The sequence below is a fragment of the Bombina bombina genome, chromosome 2 (genome assembly GCF_027579735.1).
Source record: "Bombina bombina isolate aBomBom1 chromosome 2, aBomBom1.pri, whole genome shotgun sequence".
In the NCBI taxonomy this organism is placed as follows: domain Eukaryota; kingdom Metazoa; phylum Chordata; class Amphibia; order Anura; family Bombinatoridae; genus Bombina; species Bombina bombina.
The window spans coordinates 1,144,732,636-1,144,757,919 of NC_069500.1; the positions used below are offsets into that span (position 1 = coordinate 1,144,732,636).

The window sequence follows — 25,284 nt, forward strand, 5'->3', positions numbered from 1 at the left end:
TAATATTTTAGAAAAAAAATATATATAGACTTCCTATACATTCAGATACCAGGTCTCTGCATAACCTTAAATCTATACAATATATCTATCTGATGTATACTTCCATACAATTCTACTTATAATATTTTAAGAGATGTATTTAAAGTTATCTTTCCCAGTTATATAAATATTAGTGCATAACCATATGATATGACTTAGGTCACACCATGCAGGCAATCCTGTATCAGCATCTATTAGCCCCATCTGGAGCCCGATCTTTCCCTTAGATGCCTGGAAGATAGAAAAACTAAAATATGTTATATATTTTAAAATGGGATTATTACAATTGTTATTTAATCTATTACAAATCTGAATTGCATTTCCAAGATCCATATATAGATATTTATACTGTCTGTGTATCAATTAAATCTTTGAGAATTATACAGTTCATATAGATGAATTTCTAACTTCTCTTTTTAAAACCAAGATTTAATTTCTTATATACTTTCAGCAAAAGATGTCTCTCTGTTTTCTCCTGCTATTTTCATTTGAGACGTACGTCTGAGCTTTGTGTATTTGAAACTCAGTAGGGGACACTTAACATTTAGATAATAAGGCCTCTAAGTATGTTTGTATATTCCATTTTCAGTTCAGACTGAGCGACTGGTTCTTTTGATAGGAAAACTCTTTACACAGGCCTCCTTTGAAATGGATAATTGGGACATTCTGGCTTGTAATGTGTATTCTAGTCACAGCAGGGGGGGTTGTGTTACCCAGCCCAGACCATCTGGCAGAGAGAACTGTAATTTATAGTAAATAAAACTGATGCAACCAGTTTCATATATAATGAACCCTTTGGTCTTATCATGTATAAATAATTAATATATATATATATCTATATATTTTTTAATAACACTCACAGATATCCTGACATCCTGTTGGGTCTTCCTGTTACAGGTGTTGTACAGGTGTTGTGGGACTTGTTATCATTGTTGTCCTTAGTGATATTCTGTTGTTTGCACAGCACTGAATGGGCGCTGTACTGGAAGCAGTCTTTTCTGCAGCTGGTATGAGTGGGTACATCATAGCCAGGGGACATACACATATAACAGATTAATTCCACCTTTATTAGATTGAATTTTTATACTGAGTCTAGTAATTTTCGAAAAATGTATTATGTGGTAATAGCTGCTATTTACTATTTAGCTAATTCACCTGGGAGTTACATCTTAATGCAACCTTATCCACTCTGTTATATACACAATAAAAGGGAGTTAACTGTATAGCAATGTGAGGGGGAGACTCTTTCTGTATTTTATGGTTTTGTGCACTGATGTTTCATGGCAATTACAGTTAGTAACTTGGCTTGTTCCCTTTCTTTTTTGAAATTTCTCAACTGCTCTTTTGTTTCTGAGTGCAATGGCCATTTTTCAAATGTCTTATTACTGAAGGGTAAGATATTTTTATTATTTATAATGCCAGGCTAAATTGTTATGCAGCACACCATTATTATTTTCTAATATTACACAAGGCAGTTTTCCCTTTAATAATTATTGCTCAAGGTTGAATGTCTCATATGTCTCAAACTTTGTTCTACAAAGTCCCAGTTACGTTGTTTCAAAACATTTTATTTAGTGTTTTTACATGAATTTACAGTAAAATAAAGAGTGTTGGTGGCTGTCTTCATTTATTGTCTGTTTATGTATTCTTTAATGGAGCATACTGTAACTTTCCCCATTTCTATTCTTTTACTTTAGATCCACTAATCACTTATTTAATACTAGTTGCGTATCTATTTCCTCTGTGAAGAGCACAATTGGGCTAAAATAAACTACTCCCAAGTGGTAACCAGGCCATAAAACAAGCCTGTTCATTCCTGGCAGACTGCTTCTCTCTACAGTATATATGTATTTGTATTATGACCCTGGGGAAAGTCTTCCTAAGGGTGAGGGGGGAAACCAGATCACCAAATGCACCTCACTGACAAGGCCAAAAGGAGGCCAAACAATTGTTCAGGGTTGCCATTACCCTTGTTCAGAGGAGAATTGCCTGGTATTCTAGGGCTGAACTGACCTTGTTAGGCGGGGATGGACTGATATACTTTAGGAAAGTTTTCCTCTGTGAAAAGCACATTTGGGCCAAAATAAGCTACTCCCAGGGATAACCGGGCCATAGAACAAGCTACTGAGCTGTTGTTTGTTCCTGGCAGACTGCTCCTCTGTCTATATGTATTTGTATTGTGACCCTGGGGAAGGTCTTCCTAAGGGTGATGGGGAATCCAGGCATGGGATTCTTGCCCAATATTCTTAGAGGGATATGACTGCACTTCACTGATGAGGACCAAAGGAGGCCGAAATGATCATCTCTATTTGCCATTTTCCTTGTTCAGAGGATAATTGCCTGGTATTTTGGGGCTGGACTGACCTTGTTAGGCAGGATCAGACTGATATACTTCAGGTAAGTTTTCCTCTGTGAAAAGCACAATTGGGCTAAAAAAGCTACTCCCAGGTGGTAACCAGACCATAGAACAAGCCACTGAGCTAATGTTAGTTCCTGGCAGACTGCTTCTCTGTCTGTATGTAAGTGTCTATTTTGCAAGCTTTTTACTATTTCTAATACTCTAGGATCAGACTTCTAGTTAAGCTTTGTAATTTCCTCTACGGATTCCTCTATGGATTATGCATTCTACCTAATACTGATTTGCCTCTGAAGGTATCTTCTCCTTCTTTTGCACTGTACAGGGGAGCTGCCTGCTTAAGCTGCCTGCTTAAGCAGGCAGCTACTAGGGAAGTAAACCTAGAGAACTGCTGCTTAGAGTTTTCAGAGAAAAACTGCAGTAATAATTACAATTATATTCACATTACTATTGCTTTATATATATAAAATCATTCCACAGTCTAATTAGTGCCAAAGAAACTTAACAAGAAAACATGGGAAATTAAGATTCCCAAAGGAACAAAATAAGAACTATTGTGATTCCACCTTAAGAATTATTCACCTGAGAAATCCACCTTAAGAAACAATCACCTGGAAACATATGAACCAATGAGAAGGAAGTAATGGCTTTTTAAATCCAAGTTCTGGCAGCAACTGATATCCTGATAAAGCCCACACACATGGGTGAAACGCGTAGAAGTTGAAGTTGCCTGTTACCAGAACCAAACCCACTAGGTACCTAGTATTTACCCGCGCGTATTAACGCTAAGAGCGGGTGCCCATTCCACCTCGAGGATCGTACTTACGAAAATCCAGACTGCTTGTCACAAACAGGGAGCTGTGAATATTGGAAGCAAAAAATAACAGCTCATCAGATATTCACACGCAAGGAGCGGCGTACCTCTGCCGGTTACCTCCCCACGGAGGGAGTGGAGAATCCTGTGCCAGAGGATAGGAGCTGCAGCACACAAAGCGGCCCACACGCAAGGAGCGTGTTACGATTAAAGACCACAGTCTCTGAGATACATCACAGCGACATCTGGATACAGTCGCTGCAACTTTCTGTGAGTTAAAGTTTTATATATAACCAAGCAAGGATACAAAGTATCGTAAATAAGGAACATTTTATCGCTTTTATCCAGTATATTAATTTTAATCACAGTGATAAGTCTTGTATGCAATAAACCATACAACCAAAGGGATTTCATCTGTTGGAAATTTATAAGGACTATAAAGACTGTCCATTATATCCAGGAATAAACTAATTGATTTTAAGGACTCAAACATTGATCAATGCAATTTTAAAAGCGCTTATTATAAATATATTTTTATCAGGGTGGTATTCCTACAGTACTAGTTAAAAATATTGTATCTAATTTTAATTTATGTGTCTTCAAATGTTTTCAAATATTGTTTTATGAATTTATGTATTGCACAAATCAGGGATTATTTCCACTAGTAAAAGATTGACAAAAATTCACCGTATTTGATTTATTCTTTGTTTTTGATATAATCTTAATTAATTAGGTGTGTTAAGTATACCCAGCTTATTAGCGCCCTCTCAATCGCCATATTATTGGAAAGAAATAAACAGTAGCTGTTTTCATTTCTTTTGACAATTTAGGAAACAAACTTTTCCCCTTGTTTTCACTAAATCCTGTCACAGTTTTTCCTTGAAAACTTATGCTATCTAGAACTAGGCCAAACAAAGTAAGAACCTTTCTTCTCTTCTAATCACCTTGAAGGTTCAATTTCCAACCCAGATACAATTCTGGTAAGGAGCAGATTAAGACTTTTCAGAAGATATGGTTATGGTATAGCCAGGATTTCCTGGTTTAACAATATTTTCCTGGGGTTACAGAATAGGTTTCAGACAGAACTTTTTATGAGGATCTCTTCTGTCTCATGTTCTAATAGACCCTGTGAAAGCAGACACTTTCTTTCAGTCTATATTCAGCATGGTACTTAATCGAGTCATAGTTCCGGTCACAGAATTAGAGCATGGTAAAGGATTTTATTCCAATCTTTCCAGTGTACCTAAGAGGAACATTTTAGGCCTCTTCTGGGTTCCTATCTAACCAAGTTTCTTAGACTTTCCTATTTTCAAAATAGAAACTAATTGTACCATGTTGCCCTAGCCCTTCAGGGCCAATTTATGTACACAATAGATTTGAATAATACTTTCCTTCATATGCATATCTTCAAGGTCTTTGGTTTCTAAGTTTTGCCTTACTGGACAAACACTTACAGTTTGTGACCCTTCTTTTTAGAAAAGCTACAGCTTCCAGAATTTTTTTTCAAGGTTATGGGATTTTTTTTTGTCTGTGATAAGAGATCAGGGTATTTCAGTGACTCTATACCTGATTGTTTTGTTCTGATTTCATATTTACCATTATCTCGTTTTTTTTTAAATGTCAAAATAACAGTCCACCTCTGTGTTATAACCGATGATACAATTATAATAATGTCTGAATAACATATTTCCTTTATCAATATCTAAACCTCAAATTTCACACCTCCTAATAAGAAATGAAAACCATTCTTGTTATACAAAAATAATAAAAGAGACATAACTCCTATAAAATTGTAAATCAACAACTTTTTTAAACCTTTGCTTATATTTCCTATATCTCTAAATCTTTTGGAAAAAGTAAAAATAGTTACATAGTATAATATTGTGATTATAAATTAAAAAATTAAAATAAAAAATCACAAAAAAAACGCAACTTACATCAAATCGTTTCTCTCTGTCAATATCCTCAATTACACAGCCATTCTCCTCTTAAATTAGCTTCCAAAACATTAGTAGATCTAAATGGGGAGATTATATTTCTGAAGCTCAAGGTCCAAAGAAATTATGTAACTTCCTTATTTTAAGGAATCTTTTCATTTTTATTTCATCTCGTAATTCCATGACCACTTGTTCACTTAATAATTAATGCCAGATCATATTTTTACATTTCGAGAATCTAGGTTCTTTGGGAGAAGTCCAATATTTTAGAATCATCTTCCTAGCAAGGAGAATGACTGAATCAAACAGAGTATGTTTACTACCAAAATCATTCTATTTAGTCAAAAAGAACACATGCATAATATTAAATTTAACATATGTTTTCTTGATTTTGGAGGCCCAAAAACTAATTTTACCCCAAAATCTTTGTAACACTGGGTATTTCCAAAAACAATGAATAATATCAGCGGACATAAATTTACATTTCATACAGCGAATTTTGGACATCTCAGTACAAAAATAAGAGCAGCTTAAAGGAGTAGCATATATTTAATAAATTAATTTCAAATGTTGTTCTCTATAATATTCCGACAACATGTCTTTATATGTTTTATTAATCGATTCAGCCATTATATTTGATGACCCCTGAAATAATCCTGCCCTACTCTATACAATAGAAAGATATTTTAGATTACTAATATCTTGTGATTGTAACAAGACCCAGTAAATACTGGAAATAGAGACATTGCCTACCCTAACCAATACCAATATTATATTAAATATTCTTCCCAACCAGTCCAATTTGTCTTCACAGTCTACTAATATACAGCTATATTACAAGTGTTGCGCTAGCTGCAGCACAAGTGCGGTATGATTTTTGTTATGCTCCCGCAAGTGTTTTCAGCCTCGCTAGCCTCACCAAGCCTTATGTTATTAAATATTATATGAAAACACTTGCGGGAGCATAACAAAAATCATATCTCACTTGTGCTGCAGCTAGCGCAATACTTGTGATATAGCCGATAGTGTTTAAGTTGAAGAAAGGAGAACAGTAACTGGTTTGGGATGCCAAATTCAGCTTTACACCTTTCAAATTATTTTATTTCCCTCCTCTCTATATCTATAAACTGATGAATAAAGTGAACCCCAAACTGACTTCATTTATCAAACCTTAAAGAATCCTTATAATCGATAAGCTCAGGGTTTCCTTTAATACAGGTAGATTACGAGTTATGCGCGCTATAGGGAATTTAACAAACGCAAAAAAAGTTGTGTTATTTCACCCTCTATAGCACAGCCATTACAAGTTTTGAAACAGCTGGCTTGTGCGTGTGATATGGTTGCGCTGAGCTCCATACTGCACAAAATACAAGCGCTGTTTTGATGTGAACTTGCACGTTTTCCCCATAGACATCATTGGGGAGAGAGGGTTAGAAAAAAACACCAGCGATGAAAAGCTCTGTAACGCACCCCCATTGATGTCTATAGGGGAAAAAAAGTAACGTTTAAAACTAACACCCTAACATAAACTCCACATCTAAACACCCCTAATCTGCTGCCCCCGATATCGCTGCCACCTAAAAAAATCTATTAACCCCTAATCTGTCACTCCTGATTAATAGTTTAATTTAGGTTGTTGCGATGTGGGGGGCTGGCAGTTTAGGGGTTAATAGGTTTATTTAGTGGTAGTGATGTGGGAGGCCAGAGGTTTAGGGGTTAATAGCTTTATTTAGTGACGGCGATGTCGGGGAGCGGCAGACTAGGGGTTAATAAATGTTATTAGTGGCGACGATGTCGGAAGAATAACGTTAATATAGTGTTAGCAATGCGGAAGCGCCTTGGTTTAGGGGTTAATAGGTAGTTTATGGGTGTTAGTGTACTTTGTAACACTTTAGTTATGAGTTTTATGTAACAGTTTTGTAGCGTAAAACTCATAACTACTGCTCTCAGATTGTAAAACGGATCTTGTCGGTATAGGCTGGAACGCAAGCTTTTTAGCCTCACCGCAAAACTCGTAATGGCTGCGCTATGGAGGTCCTATGAAAAAACATAATTTTTACGTGTGCGGGACTGACGTTTCGTTACAGGCTAAAAGCCTTGCGGTACAGCTATACCGACAAGATTTGCAATGGCTGCGGTGCTGTTTTAAGGCTGAATTTACCATTTTTTCAGCGTTAAAACACGAACGCAAAACATGTAATCTAGGTGATGGTTAGAAAAGGTGAGGCTCTAAAATTGAAACCTAACAATGAGGAGAATTTGATCCATGCTCTAAATGTTTCTCTGAATATATAGTTCTTCCTTATGAATTTAGGAAGATTGTTGGGAGATATATGAGGTAATGCTTTCAGTGTATAAGGGTAGACCAGGGCTTTCTCATAATTCAATAATGTAAAGTGACCAATATCTAAAAACCAATCAAAGATAAATTTGACCAAAGCCGCAATATTACATTTCTTTACATTCGGAAGTGCCATTTCAAAACATTTTTTGTTAGCAATAACTTATATATATATATTATATATAGGAATTAATTTGCACAATGTCCTTCTTAAGTAATAAAAAGAGTCTGAAAGAAATAAAGAAATTTCAGTAAACTGATCATTTTAAATAAATGTATTCTCTCTGCTAATGATAAATCCATTCAACTTTCTAAATCTTTCTTTAAAGACTGAATTAAAGGAGATATATTTAAGGCATACCAATTCTTTGGATTGTTAGAAAACTTTAAACCTTGATACTTTATTGCCTCTTCGGCTTCTTGGAAAGGAATCATTAGAGAGTGTTAGTTTTTAACTAACCACATTATTTCCGTCTTAATTTTATTTGTAGAAAATTCTGAAAAAGATTTAAATATTTCTAAGGCCTTCAAAAAGATCGGTAAGTTGATTGAAAGATCTTCTGTAAACACTAACATATCATCTGTATATAAGGCCAACTTCAGAAAGAGATTTTTCCATTTTATCCCAGTAATATTGTCTCTAAGATGAATAGCTAGGGGTTCCAGTGCCAGAATAAATAGTAATGGAGAGATTGGACACCCCTGCCGAGTGTGGAGAATAAATGTGTTATAAAGTTCTCTTATCCTCAAACAAGAGTTTCCTTTCTGGGAGATATTATAAACTATGTGGCCATTTGCTATTCTCTTATGAATTGTTACAGATTCACCACAAGTTGGAGAAAACTTGTTTAATCCCACACTTTATGTCTATTTAATTAGTAGATCAAGGTTTGAACGTTTTGAATTGTATGGTGACAGCATCACATGCTTATAAACTCTACACAATTACATAGTTTCGTATGCACTCTCTTCAACTTTGCATGCTATCAATCGTGCAGGAATGACAACCATCTATCGTCTTTGGGATACCACTGTGAGACAATATCTTTCCTGATGGACAATTCACAATCTGTTTTCTCTGGGGATGTTCTTTATTGGTCTCATTTGGACAATAACTTCTAAAGACACCAGTCTCTCGGGTTGCAGAGAGGTCTGGGAGTCCAAAGGAGAGCAGGAAGTTTGATCACTTTAGGAGGTGAGGTTACAAATAATCTTTCTGGAATGTTGTGTGATCCTCTTGGCTCTACAGTTAGGCTCTTTTCAACAAGAGACTTATTTCAGTCAGGTAATGTCACAGCTGTGAAGTATATCAATCATCAAGGAGGAACTCACAGTTCCTGAACAATCTCTGTACAATTTCTGCAATTCTCATCCCAGGAGGGAACATCTGGAAGGGGGATTGACAATCCCTTCATATGGGGGACTGGTCTCTCATTAAGAGGTTTGCAACCAGATTGTGAACCAATGGGTCTTCCAGAGATAGACCTTATGACATTTTATTAAAACCACAAACTTCCTAGATACTTTTAAAGAGCCAGGGATCCTCAAACTGAGTTTATGGCTGATATGTCTAATTATGGTCTTTCTTTTTTTTACCTTGCTTTCATTTTTCCTGCAAATGTTCTACTTCACAGAATCATAGTTTGGATCAAGCAGGAGATTTCATCTTTATTTCTGCTTGCTCCAGCTTGGCAACACAGTACTTGTTATGCAGACTTAGTTCATATATGCTATCTTCCTCCTCTGTCTCTTCCTCTTATTTTTCAAGGTTCCCTTTTTGTTTATCAAGATATCAGGCCTCTCAGTTTATTGCCTTGAAGATTAAGAGTTTAATCCTTAAAGGGACACTTAAGTCAAAATTAAGCTTTCATGATTCAGATGGAGCATGCAATTTTAAAAAATGTTTGTTCCTGTAGTCAGGGCAAGTCAAGTTATCAAGTCAATTTCTCTTCCTTGGAACTCTTTATTTTGAGCCTATCCATGGCTTTGATATTCTTTTGTCTTTGAAGGTATCATTTTCTTTCAACTATCTTTTCTGCCAGGAGTGTTTCCGATTTGTCTACCATTTCTTATGACACTCAGGGTAAAGTGTTTTTTTAAGAACTCAGTGACTATTTGCCTAATGGGTTTCTTTGGAAACAATCAATATGGAAAATATACGGCTAGATTACGAGTTTTGCATTATGAGGGGTGCGGTGCTAACTTGCAAGTTATTGTAACCGCTCACTTACCTACAGCTGCTGGTATTACAGGTTTTAGAAACCCGGCGTTAAAAGACTTGTGCTCCATACCGCACTCCAATACCAGCGCTGCTTAAGTCAGCGGTGAGCTGGTTTTACGTGCTCATGCACGATTTCCCCATAGACATCAATGGGGAGAGCCGGCTGAAAAAATGTCTAACACCTGCAATAAAGCAGCGTAAAGCTCAGTAACGCAGCCCCATTGATTCCTATGGGAAACAAAATGTATGTTTACACCTAACACCCTAACATGAATCCCGAGTCTAAACACCCCTAATCTTACACTTATTAACCCCTAATCTGCCGCCCCCGACATCGCAGACACCTACATTATACTTATTAACCCCTAATCTGCCGCTCCGGACATCGCCGCCACTATAATAAACATATTAACCCCTAAACCGCCACACTCCCGCATTACAAACATTACTTAAATATTAGTAACCCCTAATCTGCCGCCCCTAACATCGCCGCCACCTATCTACATTTATTAACCCCTAATCTGCCACCCCCAACATCGCCGCCACTATACTAAAGTTATTAACCCCTAGCCCTAACACCCCCTAACTTAAATATAATTAAAATAAATCTAAATAAAACCTGCTATTAATAACTAAATAATTCCTATTTAAAACTAAATACTTACCTATAAAATAAACCCTAAGCTAGCTACAATATAACTAATAGTTACATTGTATCTAGCTTAGGTTTTATTTTTATTTCACATGTAATTTGTATTTATTTTAACTAGGTAGAATAGTTACTGAATATTTATTAACTATTTAATAACTACTTAGCTAAAATAAATACAAATTTACCTGTAAAATAAAACCTAACCTGTCTTACACTAACACCTAACCTTACACTACAATTAAATAAATTACCTAAATTAAATACAATTAACTAAATTAAATACAATTACCTAAATTACAAAAAACAAACACTAAATTACACAAAATAAAAAACAAATTACAAAATATTTAAACTTATAACACCTAATCTAATAGCCCTATCAAAATAAAAAGCCCCCCCAAAATAAAAAGAAACCCTAACCTAAACTAAACTACCAATAGCCCTTAAAAGGGCCTTTTGCGGGGCATTGCCCCAAAGAAATCAGCTCTTTTACCTGTAAAAAAAATACAAACAACCCCCCCAACAGTAAAACCCACCACCCACACAACCAACCCCCCAAATAAAATCCTAACTAAAAAAACCTAAGCTCCCCATTGCCCTGAAAAGGGCATTTGGATGGGCATTGCAATTAAAAGGGCATTTAGCTCTTTTGCAGCCCAAAGCTCTAACTTAAAAATAAAAACCACCCAATAAACCCTTAAAAAACCTAACACTAACCCACGAAGATCCACTTACAGTTTTGAAGACCGGACATCCATCGTCAACGAAGCCGGGAGAAGTCTTCATCCAAGCCGGGAGAAGTGGTCCTCCAGACGGGCAGAAGTCTTCATCCAGACGGCATCTTCTATCTTCATCCATCCTGCATGGAGCGGGTCCATCTTCAAGACATCCGGCGCGGAGCATCCTCTTCTTCTGACGACTCCCGACGAATGAAGGTTCCTTTAAATGACGTCATCCAAGATGGCGTTACTTAGATTCTGATTGGCTGATAGAATTCTATCAGCCAATCGGAATTAAGGTTGAAAAAATCCTATTGGTTGATGCAATCAGCCAATAGGATTGAACTTCAATCCTATTGGCTGATCCAATCAGCCAATAGGATTGAGCTTGCATTTTATTGAACACGTAGTGGTGAGAGGCGTAGCTTCAGGCAGACCAGCCGGGTTGATCCTACAGAAACCGGGTAAAGACTTCCGGTGCTGTGAAAATGTTAGTGTTGTGATAATGCAGAGAGCTTGTGGTGAAACGGAAAGGTGCAGGCACGAAGTAAGGACCAAGCCGTCCTTGAGATGAACAATAGAACAAAATAGGCAGCACCCCTTTCTCACCTCCTTACCTGTGTGTATCGTTGTACCTGTATGAATTGACTGCTGGATTAAACATCCGATTTTATTTTGCAATATAAACATTGTGCTGCCTATTTTGTTCTCTTGCATTCTATTGGCTGTTCCAATCAGGGGTTTATGTTAGGGTGTTAGGTGCAAGCATAAATTTTGTTTCCCCATAGGAATCAATGGGGCTGCGTTACTGAGCTTTACGCTGCTTTATTGCAGTTGTTAGACTTTTTTTCAGCCCCATTGGTGTCTATGGGGAAATCGTGCACCTGGTACATTCATAGTCAGATCCCTAACTTGTTCACTTGAAGATGAGCTGTTCACATTTGGACAACACTGTATATTTGGGGGGGCTTGTTTTTTATTATTATATGGTTTATTTCCCCAGATGTATTTTATTATATAGGTCACCTTTTTTATTTGATTTTAATTTATTGTACTTTTTTTTTCAGAGCCTCGATGTGCATCGGAACCTGGTAAGTCATTATCCTCTTATGGCATGTTAATGTGTTGCATTGTAAAGGAAATGGTAGCTTTGCAGAGAATTAGGTTGAGGGTAAAACATAAAATATTTTTTTCTTATAATGTGGCAGTTTTTCAAAGATAAATAATATATAATGAAAGTTGAGAATATAGTTAGTAGTTGTGTCATAAGTGCTTGCTTGGTTTTCAAAATGGAGTCCATATGCCCAAAGTATTCTGGACACTTCATGTAGAGACTTTGTTTTTCCTCCATTTCCTTCCTCATTTTATGCACAGTGGTGCAAATCATAGTGCTTTGTATATGAAACTTTACATAGTGTCTTTTACTTTTTGATTTTAGGAACCAGTTTCTTCATTTCATGATTTTTGCTTTTGCCCTGTCACCACAGACCATATGTGTCTATGGCTCACAAATTATATTACATTAGCTATTTAGAGATAATACATCTTTATCCACTTGTCCACTTGTTCATATCAATTAAACAGTACAATACATTAATAAAATAGTTTGTTCAAGAAAATGATAAATCTAGCTCACAAAGTATAATATGTAACACTCAATTTTTATTTTAAGCAACAATAAACAAAATAATTTTTTTTTAGCTACTGGGAATCTTTATCTAAAAGCACTACCCTAACTTCAGACTGAAACACACCCTCCTACAAACTCTCACTTCACAACAGCAGACCCATACAACACGAACTCTCAAATAATTACAAACTCAAAACAGTAGTACTGATATTCCCATTTTAGTTGACTGAACCTGTAACTAGTTTGTTTATTAGTTTGTTTTTTCTAATTGTTCTATTGATTTTCACCTGTTCTTCAACATGTTATCCATATATGCCAACACCTGAAAAATGTCTAGTGAATGTATTATGGTCATAAGACCAAAAAGTACAAACTACTGCAACCAATTATGCAATGTAACACCGTGGCATGACTTATACCTTGTATATGGAAAAACTTAACAAAACTTATTTATTAAAATTTTTTTTATCATAGGTATTTTGTGCATAATAATGAAAATTAGTTTAACTACCATATTCCTGCACTTATCACTCACTGACTGGTAACCTCCTACAGCGCTATCAATCTAAAGGGACACACTTTGAAGGACCTTTATCAAACCATACATTTATATCTATTCATAAAATTAAAGCAGAGCACAGAGGTTGCACACTTAATTTAGACTTTAAGGAACTGATTATCTTCAGCCACATTGCTATATATGTACAACATACCATCAGGATGATAAAAAAAACATTACTTTACTATGTTACAGAACATAGCCTCAAACATGAAAAAGGTAGAAAGGAAAATATATAACATTAGATTATTGCTCCAACATATGTTTTTTTCTGTGACAAATAATGCAAACTACAGAAAGCAGAGGGTAAACAGTTGTGGCTGTTGCCTTTTGGGTGGTCACAAAAAATAGATTTTTCATTCCTGTAGAATAAATGTGGTTGTTTTTTTTAATGCAACTGGACAGACATTTTAGTTTAAGGTAGACAGCTGTTGGGAACTACTTAGGAGCCAGAAGGTCCTTGTGTCAATCATTGGCTACAGGGCCCAGTTATTTTGAGAAGCACTGTTGACTTCTACATATAGGATATTCTCACTTTATCATTGATAGGGTTTTTAATGAAGTTAAGGATATGGAGAGAAATGTCTAAGTGACTGGTCATACAACATCCAAAAAGAAGTTGCCAGACAAACCAGTATTATGGTAGCCAATACAATCAGATTTGTAACATTATTAGAAAGCATCTCAATACTGTGGGTTGATCTAGATTTGTCTCCATTTATTGAAAATGGGTGCCATTTTGTTGCTAAATGAAACAAAACATTAATGAAAATCTTAGCTCCAAGTATGACATGTGGTAGAAATTACCAGAATAACTCTAATTCTAGCTGGTTACACTTTATTGGTAGGGTGACCATATTGCCGCTTTAAAAAGGGACACATATGAAAAATACATATATCAGGGCTGTTTTTAGGGCTGTTTAAAGAAATGTTTTGTATAAAAACCCTGACATACTGTATGTATGTTTCATATCTGTCCCTTTTTAAAGCGGCAATATGGTCATCCTATTTATTGGCCACTAGAAGTGTTGTGGCCGGCCCTGTAAGGCATATGAGTAATGCTTTGTACTAATTTTCAGTCATCAGTTACACAAAAATTATATATGCTTGATTTTTGTACTAATTGCAGAAGCAAATATGTTGTCTATCTCATTTGGTGCCAATATGTTGGGTGCACTATACCTGAGGTTCGCAAGTGAATTTGTGAGCACCTTAATGATATTGACAACATGACACATTGCTCTGCCTTAGCCTCTCATTTTATTGAAAAACATCAAGGGGTAAATTTATCAATGTGCGAGCGGACATGATACGAAGTAGCACATCGATAAATGCCGGCAGCAATTTATTATTGCACCAGCAGTTCTTGTGAGCTGCTGGTGCAGTGCCGCCCCCTGCAGATTTGCGGCCAATCGGCCGCTAGCAGGGGGTATCAATCAACCCGATCGTATTCGATCAAGTTGATTTCTGCCTGCCGCCTCAGAGCAGGCGGACAGGTTATGGAGCAGCGGTCTTTAGACCGCTGCTTCATAACTTCTGTTTCCGACGAGCCTGAAACAAGGGGCATCAAGCTCCATACGGAGTTTGTTAAATCGACCACCAAAGCTCAACACATTAGAAGCTGTACTTACGTACTAGAATTCCTCAAGGTCTAAATATAGAAGCTGATATTATTAGTTTTTGGCAATAGGGTATTAGCTTGTCACAAAACTCAATGATTTGAATACCATATATTTGGAAGGTTTATTATTAATGGTTTTCTGTTAGATTACTCTACAATGCACTTTTTGCTTAAAGATTATGATTATGAATAGAATTGATATAGAAATGTATTATTCAAATGCTATTAGAAACAGTTGTCAATCCATATTGCATTAAACTATGTATATTCAATTGTATTTAGTCATGTATACAAGGCTCACCCTGATAATTGAGCTTATTCCTTTCAATATGCGTGTTATATATGATAGATATCTTTTTCACCTATCACTGTTCATCTGTGCGCTTAAATAGTGGGTTAGATGTAGGAGACACATGTCTATGATTAAAGGGACAGTATACTATAAAATAGTTTTTCCCTTAATGTGTTTCCAATTACTTTTTTTACCAGCTGCAGAGTAAAAAATGTATGAGATTTGCCTTTTTAAGACTTATTTGTATTTATGAAGTAGCTGATTGTTTTGAAGCCACAACCTAATAAAATGGGTTAAGCTTGTAGGTATAATCAGATCTCATTACTTTATCACATTGTGTACATATACCTGCTTCTTTATCTTATATCTGTCCATAAACCAGTCACCAATACTTGAAGAGAACAATGGAAAATTAACATTTTATTACCTTATCTCTTCTATAACCCTGTGGGAGTATAATTTCTTCTGCTGGCTGTGTTAACACAGCTTGGCCTTGAGGACAAAAACTTTCAGGATGGGGGGGGGGGGTACCTCAGGCTAAATAAACTATTTCAAATGCCAATATAAGGGTGATGGAAATACTTGTAAACAATTTAATACACTCCAGCACGTAAAGTGGATCATTGAGAACAAATTAAAGGGGAGAAAATGTTTGAGCAAACTGTCCCTTTAAGGCACGTTCTAGCCAAAACGCGTAAGACTGTATCTCCTACTCATAGTGCTCTCACATGTTGCTGTTTTGGATGATAATAAACAAGTTCCCTTTTACCTCCATGCCCATCTTCTTTTCTAAGTATTTTAGTTTAAGGTAGACAGCTGTTGTGAACTACTTAGGTGCCAGTAGGGTCTTGTGTCAATCCTTTATAAGATCAAAGATGGCTACAGGGCTCAGTTAGTTTGAGAAGCACTGTAGCAGAGGGCCTCAGTTGTCTTTTTGTAGCATTTGTTAGGTTTTCTAAAGACCAATTTGCCTCATATAAAACTGCTGGTGTTTATTTTTACAAGAGAACAAACAAAACTACATTGGCACAACTGGCATATCATTCCTACTCCTGCTAATACAAAGGGAGGTATTGTAAGACACCTGTCTACCTAAACTGAGTACTAGAGTATTTATGATCTAATATATCTGAATCAAATGGAACTGTAAAAGCAACAGTGAAACCAGGCAGAAGTACACTATCACCTATTTGGCTGATGCCTGAAATGCTGCTGGAAGATATATGTGGCTGCAATATTTCACTCTTGAGGCAGCCATATTGGCTTGAAATGCTATTCAAGAAAGCAACCAAGAATACAAACACTCTTCTTGCTATTTGTATTCTTGCTGTACATTTTTTACCACAAGACAATAAAGCAGAGAAAAAGTGCTTGTATATGCACAATACATCATTTTATTTTTAAAATATTTAATTATGTCTCTAGGCACACAAAGGACACCTTAAAGGGAAATGACTTCAGACAAAGCATGTGATTTTAAACAACTTTCTAATTTACTTCTATTATCTAATTTACTTTATTCTCTTGTTATTCTTTGTTGAAAAGCATACCTAGGTAGGCTCAGGAGCAACAATGCATTACTGGGAGCTAGCTGCTTTTCATTGGTTCACCAGATGTGTTAAGCTAGGTCCCAGTAGTGCATAGCTGCTCCTTTAACAAATAATACCAAAAGAATGAAGCAAAATTGATAATAAAAGTAAATTGGAAAGTCGTTATATGAATCACGAAAGCAAATTTTTGTATTTCATTAGAAAAAGTGCGTAAACTAAAAAACTTGTGAAAGGAAAACTCCCAGGGAAATAAAAACACCCCAATTTCTATGCTTGTTATTTAAAGCACTACTTGAAAACAATGCTTGTGGTTTGTTTTTTTCAAGAGGTGCTTACGAACTCACTGCCATTTGCACAAATACAATATATAGTGTATCTTCCCTGTATTTCTTCAAAATATGACACAGATTATGGAAACCTGCTTGAAAATATGTGGCACATCTTTTTGAATAGAGGCCTACGGTTACTAGCGATGTACATGAAGGAGACGTATTCGAGCATAACAAAAAATACTGTTGTAGTGTTAACACAATGTAAGCAGTGGATGTCCTAATTCATTCTAACTGTACCTCAGGGATACAACTGTGTCAGTATGTAACTCTCAGGTATTCCGTCCCTACATGCCCTATGAATTCATTCAGCCTCTAGGTTCACAGTAGCAGCAGCCTTTTCTCGTCACCACTGCCTTTCGTCTGCCTAATGAGTTCTACACTCTGTCTGTCTAGACGGAAAACAGCCAGTATCACAATCTCAACAGATTGTTTTGTGAGTTAATAAACAGTCCAGTTATTTAAGGCTAACATCCCAGTTTGTCAAATTACATAGCCTGTTTTCTTTTATGCTTGTTTTTTTTACACAATGCTGATTGAATCTTTCAAAGAAGATGTTGCTTGGGGAAAAAAATGAATCATTGGCCAGCTGTTGCTGGTGTTGGCTATTACTCAGTTGTCTAGATACAGCCATAGAAATGATCAGATTTCTTTAGCATATTGTCTGTTCAGTGACATAGAAAGGGAAGTGAGTTTACTATGTAAAAGGCTATTGTGCTGTTGTAGTCACATGATCAACATTTATTCTTTCTCTGCCTCATCAATCCACTTAACTGATTCTGTAATTTTATAAGAATTCTGTAATGTGTGAGTCACACAATTATTTTTTATTATTAACAATAATGTTTTTTAATCTTGGAGGATAAATTATAGTTTCTAATTATGAAAAGTATAAGTAATCAAGTAGCAAAACATATTTTTCAGTTCAAAATAATGTCATTTACAGAAATACCTGGTATCAGTTTTCTTGTGGATTATTACAATTAATGTGAGGGAAATGGTGGAATGATAAAATATGTTGTTAAAATTTATATATAAATATATATAAAATACAGTATCTCACAAAAGTGAGTACAGCCCTCACATTTTTGTAAATATTTTATTATATCCTGTGACAACACTGAATAAATGACAATTTGCTACAATGTAAAGTAGTGATTCTACAGCCTGTATAACAGTGTAAATTTGCTGTCCCCTCAAAATAATTAAAAACACAGCCATTAATGTCTAAACCGTTGGCAACAAAAGTGAGTACACCCCTAAGACTTCTTTAAAAGTAAAGAAGTCTATGCTCCAGATAATATTCATCCAAGGGTTCTAAGAGAACTTTGATCCATAATAGCTACTCCTTTCGCTGATTTATTTAATCAGTCAGTTCTAACAGGAGTTGTTCCAAAAGACTGGAAAATTTCCAATGTAGTCCCTCTTCATAAAAATGGTAGTAGGGGAGATTTTGCTAACTATAGGCCAATCAGTTTGACCTCAATTGCAGGGAAATTAATGGAAGGAAAGGCTTGTATCTTTCCTTCAGACAAACAACTTAGAAGACAAAGTACAGCATGGTTTCACTGCTGGAAGATTATGTCAGACTAATCTAATTGATTTCTTTGACCATGTGACTAAAATAATAGACCAGGGAGGAGCCGTAGATGTTGCATATCTAGACTTTAGCAAAGCATTTGACACCGTCTCACACAACAAACTTATTCACAAAATGTATTGCCTTGGAGTAGATGCTAAGATTGTTAAGTGTGTAGAATGCTGGCTTAAAGATAGACGACAGAGGGTTTCAATTAATGGAGTACATTTAAATGAGGTATCAGTTACTAGTGGTGTTCCCCAAGGGTCAGTTCTTGGGCCTGTTTTCTTTAACATGTTCATAAGTGATATTGGAAGTGGGCTTAAGGGGAAGGTTTGCTTGTTTGCTGATGATACAAAAATTTGTAACAGGGTAGATGTTCCAGGAGGCGTTGATCAAATGAACTGTGATATTAAAAAACTAGAGGACTGGTCAAATAAATGGGATGTGCAATGTAATATTACCAAGAGCAAAATTATGCATATAGAATCCAAAACCCCAAAGGCCAATTATAGTCTCAATAGTACATTACTGACTGTAGCTAAAGAAGAAAAAGACTTGGGAATTATTATTTCAGATGATTTAAAATTCAGTACACAATGCAGCAGTGCAGCCAGTAAGGCCAGTCGAATACTTGGTTGCATTGGAAGAGGTATTAGTAGCAGAAATAGCAAGGTTCTTATGCCACTTTACAGATCATTAGTTAGACCAAATCTATAATACTGTGTACAGTCCTGGAGACTATATCTTCAGAAAGATATAAATAAACTAGAAGCTGTCCAAAGGAGGGCTACTAAAATGGTCAAAAATATCAAACGTTCAAAGAAAGACTATGATCTAAATATGTATAGTTTAGAGGATAGAAGGGAAAGAGGTGACATGATAGAAACCTTCAAATATATGAAGGGACTTAATAAAATAGAAGCTGAAAGCATTTTTCACAAAAAATAAATGCCAAAACAAGGGGTCGCAATCTAAAGTTAGAGGGTAGCAGATTCAGGAGAAATTTGAGGAAGCATTTTTTTACAGAATGGGTGGTGGATTCATGGAATAAACTTCCATTTGAGGTGGTAAACACAAAGACTGTAAAGGAATTCAAAAATGCCTGGGACATGCATAAGGCTATCCTAAGGAAAAAGTAACATGTAATATGGGTAGACTTGATGGGCCTTTTTGGTTCTTATCTACCGTCAAATTCTATATTTCTAAGTGGAAATGTCCAAATTGGGCCCAATTAGCCATTTTCCCTCCCCGGTGTCATGTGACTTATTAGTGTTACAAGGTCTCAGGTGTGAATGGGGAGCAGGTGTGTTAAATTTAGTGTTATCGCTCTCACACTCTCTCATACTAGTCACTGGAAGTTCAACATGTCACCTCATGGCAAAGAACTCTCTGAGGATCTGAAAAAAATAATTGTTGCTCTACATAAAGATGACATAGGCAATAAGAAGATTGCCAAGACCGTGAAACTGAGCAGAAGCACGGTGGGCAAGACCATACAGCGGTTTCACAGGACAGGTTCCACTCAGAACACGCCTCGCCATGGTCGACCAAAGAAGTTGAGTGCACGTGCTCAGCACCATATCCAGAGGTTGTCTTTGGGAAATAGTCATATGAGTACTGCCAGCATTGCTACAGAGGTTCAAGGGGTGGGGGTCAGCCTGTCAGTGCTCAGACCATACTCCGCACACTGCATCAAATTGGTCTACATGGCTGTCATCCCAGAAGAAAGCCTGCAAACAGTTAACTGAAGACAAGCAGACTAAGGACATGGATTACTGGAACCATGTCCTGTAGTCCAATGAGACCAAGATAAACTTATTTGGTTCAGATGGTGTCAAGCGTGTGTGGCAGCAAGCAGGTGAGGAGTTTAAAGACAAGTGTGTCTTGCCTACAGTCAAGCATGGTGATTGGAGTGTCATGGTCTGGGCCTGCATGAATGCTGCCGGCACTGGGGAGCTACAGTTCATTGAGGGAACTATGAATGCCAACATGTACTGTGACATACTGAAGCAGAGCATGATCCCCTCCCTTTGGGGACTGGGTCGCAGGGCAGTATTCCAACATGATAACGACCCCAAACACACCTCCAAGACGACCACTGCCTTGCTAAAGAAGCTGAGGGTAAAGGTGATGGACTGACCAATCATGTCTCCAGACCTAAACCCTATTGAGCATCTGTAGGGCACCCTCAAACGGAATGTGGGGGGAGAGCAAGATCTCTAACATCCACCAGCTCCGTGATGTCGTCATGGAGGAGTGGAAGAGGACTCCAGTGGCACCCTGTGAAGCTCTGGTAAACTTCATGCCCAAGAGGTTTATGGCAGTGCTGGAAAATAATGGTGACCATACAAAATATTGACACTTTGGGCCCAATTTGGACATTTCCACTTAGGAGTGTACTCACTTTTGTTGCCAACGGTTTAGACATTAATGGCTGTGTGTTGAGTTATTTTGAAGGGACAGCAAATGTACACTGACTACTTTACATTGTAGCAAAGTGTCATTTCTTCAGTGTTGTCACATGAAAAGATATAATAAAATATTTACAAAAATGTGAGTTGTGACATACTGTATATAGGCCACCACCAGCTTTGTTGTTTTAGCAAAGTTTTAATGACCATCTCTTTATTAAGATACAAACAGAAAATACAGGAAATATGTACACAAAATATAAAAAACACAATTTTCAGAACAAAATGGCTTCTTCGGGCAAAATTCAGTATTTAGTGTGAACTCCCTTGTCACTAAGCACATCTTGAACTCTTTTGGGGAGACTGTCCTGAAGTTTTATGAAGTAATAGTCTGGTATATTATCAGAGACGGCTCTCTAATTAGGCGAGTTAGGCGGGTGCCTAAGGCCTTGTGCTTACTGGGGCCTCGCGTCCGCCTAACTTGCTAATTAGAAAGCTGTGATTCGGGGTGGGGGCGACTGGGGAGATGCGATTGAGGAGGAGCACGAAATATGGGGGAGAAGAGCCGGGGGGTCTGGGGAGATGAGGGAGAGGAGCAGGGGGCCTTGAGAGAGAAGCAGGGGGGCCTGGAGAGATGAGGGATAGGAGAAGAACAGGTGGTTATGGTGAGATGGGGGAGAGAATCAAGGGGCCGGAAGAGAGGATCAGGGGGCATGGTAAGATGCAGGAAAGTCTTGGGGGCAGGGGCTGTTTTATGCATTGGAAGAACTTTGTATATTAATTTGCATTGTGTAATCTGATTATAGAATGTTAAGAATATCTCAACAAAGGTCATTATATAGGTTTAAGAGATATGCTTCAATGTATCTTCTAGCTTTAGGAAAAAAACTAACCTGTCCTCATTTATTTCAGTGTTTAAAATGTAATAACTATCTAAAATGCTTTAACATACATTCTTATGTTTAAGAAAAACAGAATTTATGCTTACCTGATAAATTACTTTCTCCAACGGTGTGTCCGGTCCACTGCGTCATCCTTACTTGTGGGATATTCTCCTCCCCAAGAGGAAATGGCAAAGAGTCCCAGCAAAGCTGGTCACATGATCCCTCCTAGGCTCCGCCTACCCCAGTCATTCGACCGACGGACAGGAGGAAATATATATAGGAGAAATCATATGATACCGTGGTGACTGTAGTTAGAGAAAATAATTCATCAGACCTGATTAAAAAAACCAGGGCGGGCCGTGGACCGGACACACCGTTGGAGAAAGTAATTTATCAGGTAAGCATAAATTCTGTTTTCTCCAACATAGGTGTGTCCGGTCCACGGCATCATCCTTACTTGTGGGAACCAATACCAAAGCTTTAGGACACGGATGAAGGGAGGGAGCAAATCAGGTCACCTAAACGGAAGGCACCACAGCTTGCAAAACCTTTCTCCCAAAAATAGCCTCCGAAGAAGCAAAAGTATCAAATTTGTAAAATTTGGCAAAAGTGTGCAGTGAAGACCAAGTCGCTGCCTTACATATCTGGTCAACAGAAGCCTCGTTCTTGAAGGCCCATGTGGAAGCCACAGCCCTAGTGGAGTGAGCTGTGATTCTTTCGGGAGGCTGCCGTCCGGCAGTCTCATAAGCCAATCGGATAATGCTTTTAAGCCAAAAGGAAAGAGAGGTAGAAGTCGCTTTTTGACCTCTCCTTTTACCAGAATAAACAACAAACAAGGAAGATGTTTGTCTGAAATCTTTAGTAGCCTCTAAATAGAATTTTAGAGCACGGACTACGTCCAAATTGTGTAACAAACGTTCCTTCTTTGAAACTGGATTCGGACACAAAGAAGGTACAACTATCTCCTGGTTAATATTTTTGTTGGAAACAACTTTCGGAAGAAAACCAGGCTTAGTACGCAAAACCACCTTATCTGCATGGAACACCAGATAGGGCGGAGAACACTGCAGAGCAGATAACTCTGAAACTCGTCTAGCAGAAGAAATTGCAACCAAAAACAAAACTTTCCAAGATAATAACTTAATATCTACGGAATGTAAGGGTTCAAACGGAACCCCTTGAAGAACTGAAAGAACTAGATTTAGACTCCAGGGAGGAGTTAAAGGTCTGTAAACAGGCTTGATTCTAACCAGAGCCTGAACAAATGCTTGAACATCTGGCACAGCTGCCAGCCTTTTGTGAAGTAAAACAGATAAAGCAGAGATCTGTCCCTTCAGAGAACTTGCAGATAATCCTTTCTCCAAACCTTCTTGTAGAAAGGATAGAATCTTAGGAATTTTTATCTTGTTCCATGGGAATCCTTTAGATTCACACCAACAGATATATTTTTTCCATATTTTATGGTAAATTTTTCTAGTTACAGGCTTTCTAGCCTGAATCAGAGTATCTATTACAGAATCTGAAAACCCACGCTTTGATAAAATCAAGCGTTCAATCTCCAAGCCGTCAGTTGGAGGGAAACCAGATTCGGATGTTCGAATGGACCTTGAACAAGAAGGTCCTGTCTCAAAGGTAGCTTCCATGGTGGAGCCGATGACATATTCACCAGGTCTGCATACCAAGTCCTGCGTGGCCACGCAGGAGCTATCAAGATTACCGAAGCCCTCTCCTGATTGATCCTGGCTACCAGCCTGGGAATGAGAGGAAACGGTGGGAATACATAAGCTAGGCTGAAGGTCCAAGGTGCTACTAGTGCATCTACTAGAGTCGCCTTGGGATCCCTGGATCTGGACCCGTAGCAAGGAACCTTGAAGTTCTGACGAGACGCCATCAGATCCATGTCTGGAATGCCCCATAATTGAGTTATTTGGGCAAAGATTTCCGGATGGAGTTCCCACTCCCCCGGATGGAATGTCTGACGACTCAGAAAATCCGCTTCCCAATTTTCCACTCCTGGGATGTGGATTGCAGACAAGTGGCAGGAGTGATCCTCCGCCCATTGAATTATTTTGGTCACTTCTTCCATCGCCAGGGAACTCCTTGTTCCCCCCTGATGATTGATATATGCAACAGTCGTCATGTTGTCTGATTGAAACCTTATGAATTTGGCCTTTGCTAGTTGAGGCCAAGCTTTGAGAGCATTGAATATCGCTCTCAGTTCCAGAATGTTTATCGGGAGAAGAGATTCTTCCCGAGACCATAGACCCTGAGCTTTCAGGGGTTCCCAGACCGCACCCCAGCCCACCAGGCTGTCGTCGGTCGTGACAATGACCCACTCTGGTCTGCGGAAGCTCATTCCCTGTGACAGATTGTCCAGGGTCAGCCACCAACGGAGTGAATCTCTGGTCTTTTGATCTACTTGAATCGTCGGAGACAAGTCTGTATAATCCCCATTCCACTGTTTGAGCATGCACAGTTGTAATGGTCTTAGATGAATTTGTGCAAAAGGAACTATGTCCATTGCTGCAACCATCAATCCTATTACTTCCATGCACTGCGCTATGGAAGGACGAAGAACAGAATGAAGTACTTGACAAGAGCTTAGAATTTTTGATTTTCTGACCTCTGTCAGGAAAATCCTCATTTCTAAGGAATCTATTATCGTTCCCAAGAAGGGAACTCTTGTTGACGGGGACAGAGAACTTTTTTCTTTGTTCACCTTCCATCCGTGAGATCTGAGAAAGGCTAGGACGATGTCCGTATGAGCCTTTGCTTTTGACAGAGACGACGCTTGAATCAGGATGTCGTCCAAGTAAGGTACTACTGCAATGCCCCTTGGTCTTAGAACCGCTAGAAGGGACCCTAGTACCTTTGTGAAAATCCTTGGAGCAGTGGCTAATCCGAATGGAAGTGCCACAAACTGGTAATGCTTGTCCAGAAAAGCGAACCTTAGGAACTGATGATGTTCCTTGTGGATAGGAATATGTAGGTACGCATCCTTTAAATCCACGGTAGTCATAAATTGATTTTCCTGGATAGTAGGTAGGATCGTTCGAATAGTTTCCATTTTGAACGATGGAACCTTGAGAAATTTGTTTAGGATCTTGAGATCCAAAATTGGTCTGAATGTTCCCTCTTTTTTGGGAACTATGAACAGGTTGGAATAAAAACCCATCCCTTGTTCTCTTATTGGAACTGGATGAATCACTCCCATCTTTAACAGGTCTTCTACACAATGTAAGAATGCCTGTCTTTTTATTTGGTTTGAAGATAATTGAGACCTGTGGAACCTTCCCCTTGGGGGTAGTTCCTTGAATTCCAGGAGATAACCTTGAGAAACTATTTCG

The 25,284-nt window shown here is 37.7% G+C and overlaps 1 protein-coding gene across 3 annotated transcripts in view; it reads left to right on the forward strand.

The window, feature by feature from the left end:
• The window catches only part of PALLD (palladin, cytoskeletal associated protein), a 641,289-nt gene that overhangs the window by 343,133 nt on the left and 272,872 nt on the right, over positions 1-25,284 (forward strand). For all 3 annotated transcript variants that reach the window (XM_053703808.1, XM_053703809.1, XM_053703810.1), the window contains one exon: positions 12,147-12,170. In XM_053703808.1, coding sequence (XP_053559783.1) covers positions 12,147-12,170 — 24 coding nt within the window. The remainder of the gene's footprint in view (positions 1-12,146; positions 12,171-25,284) is intronic.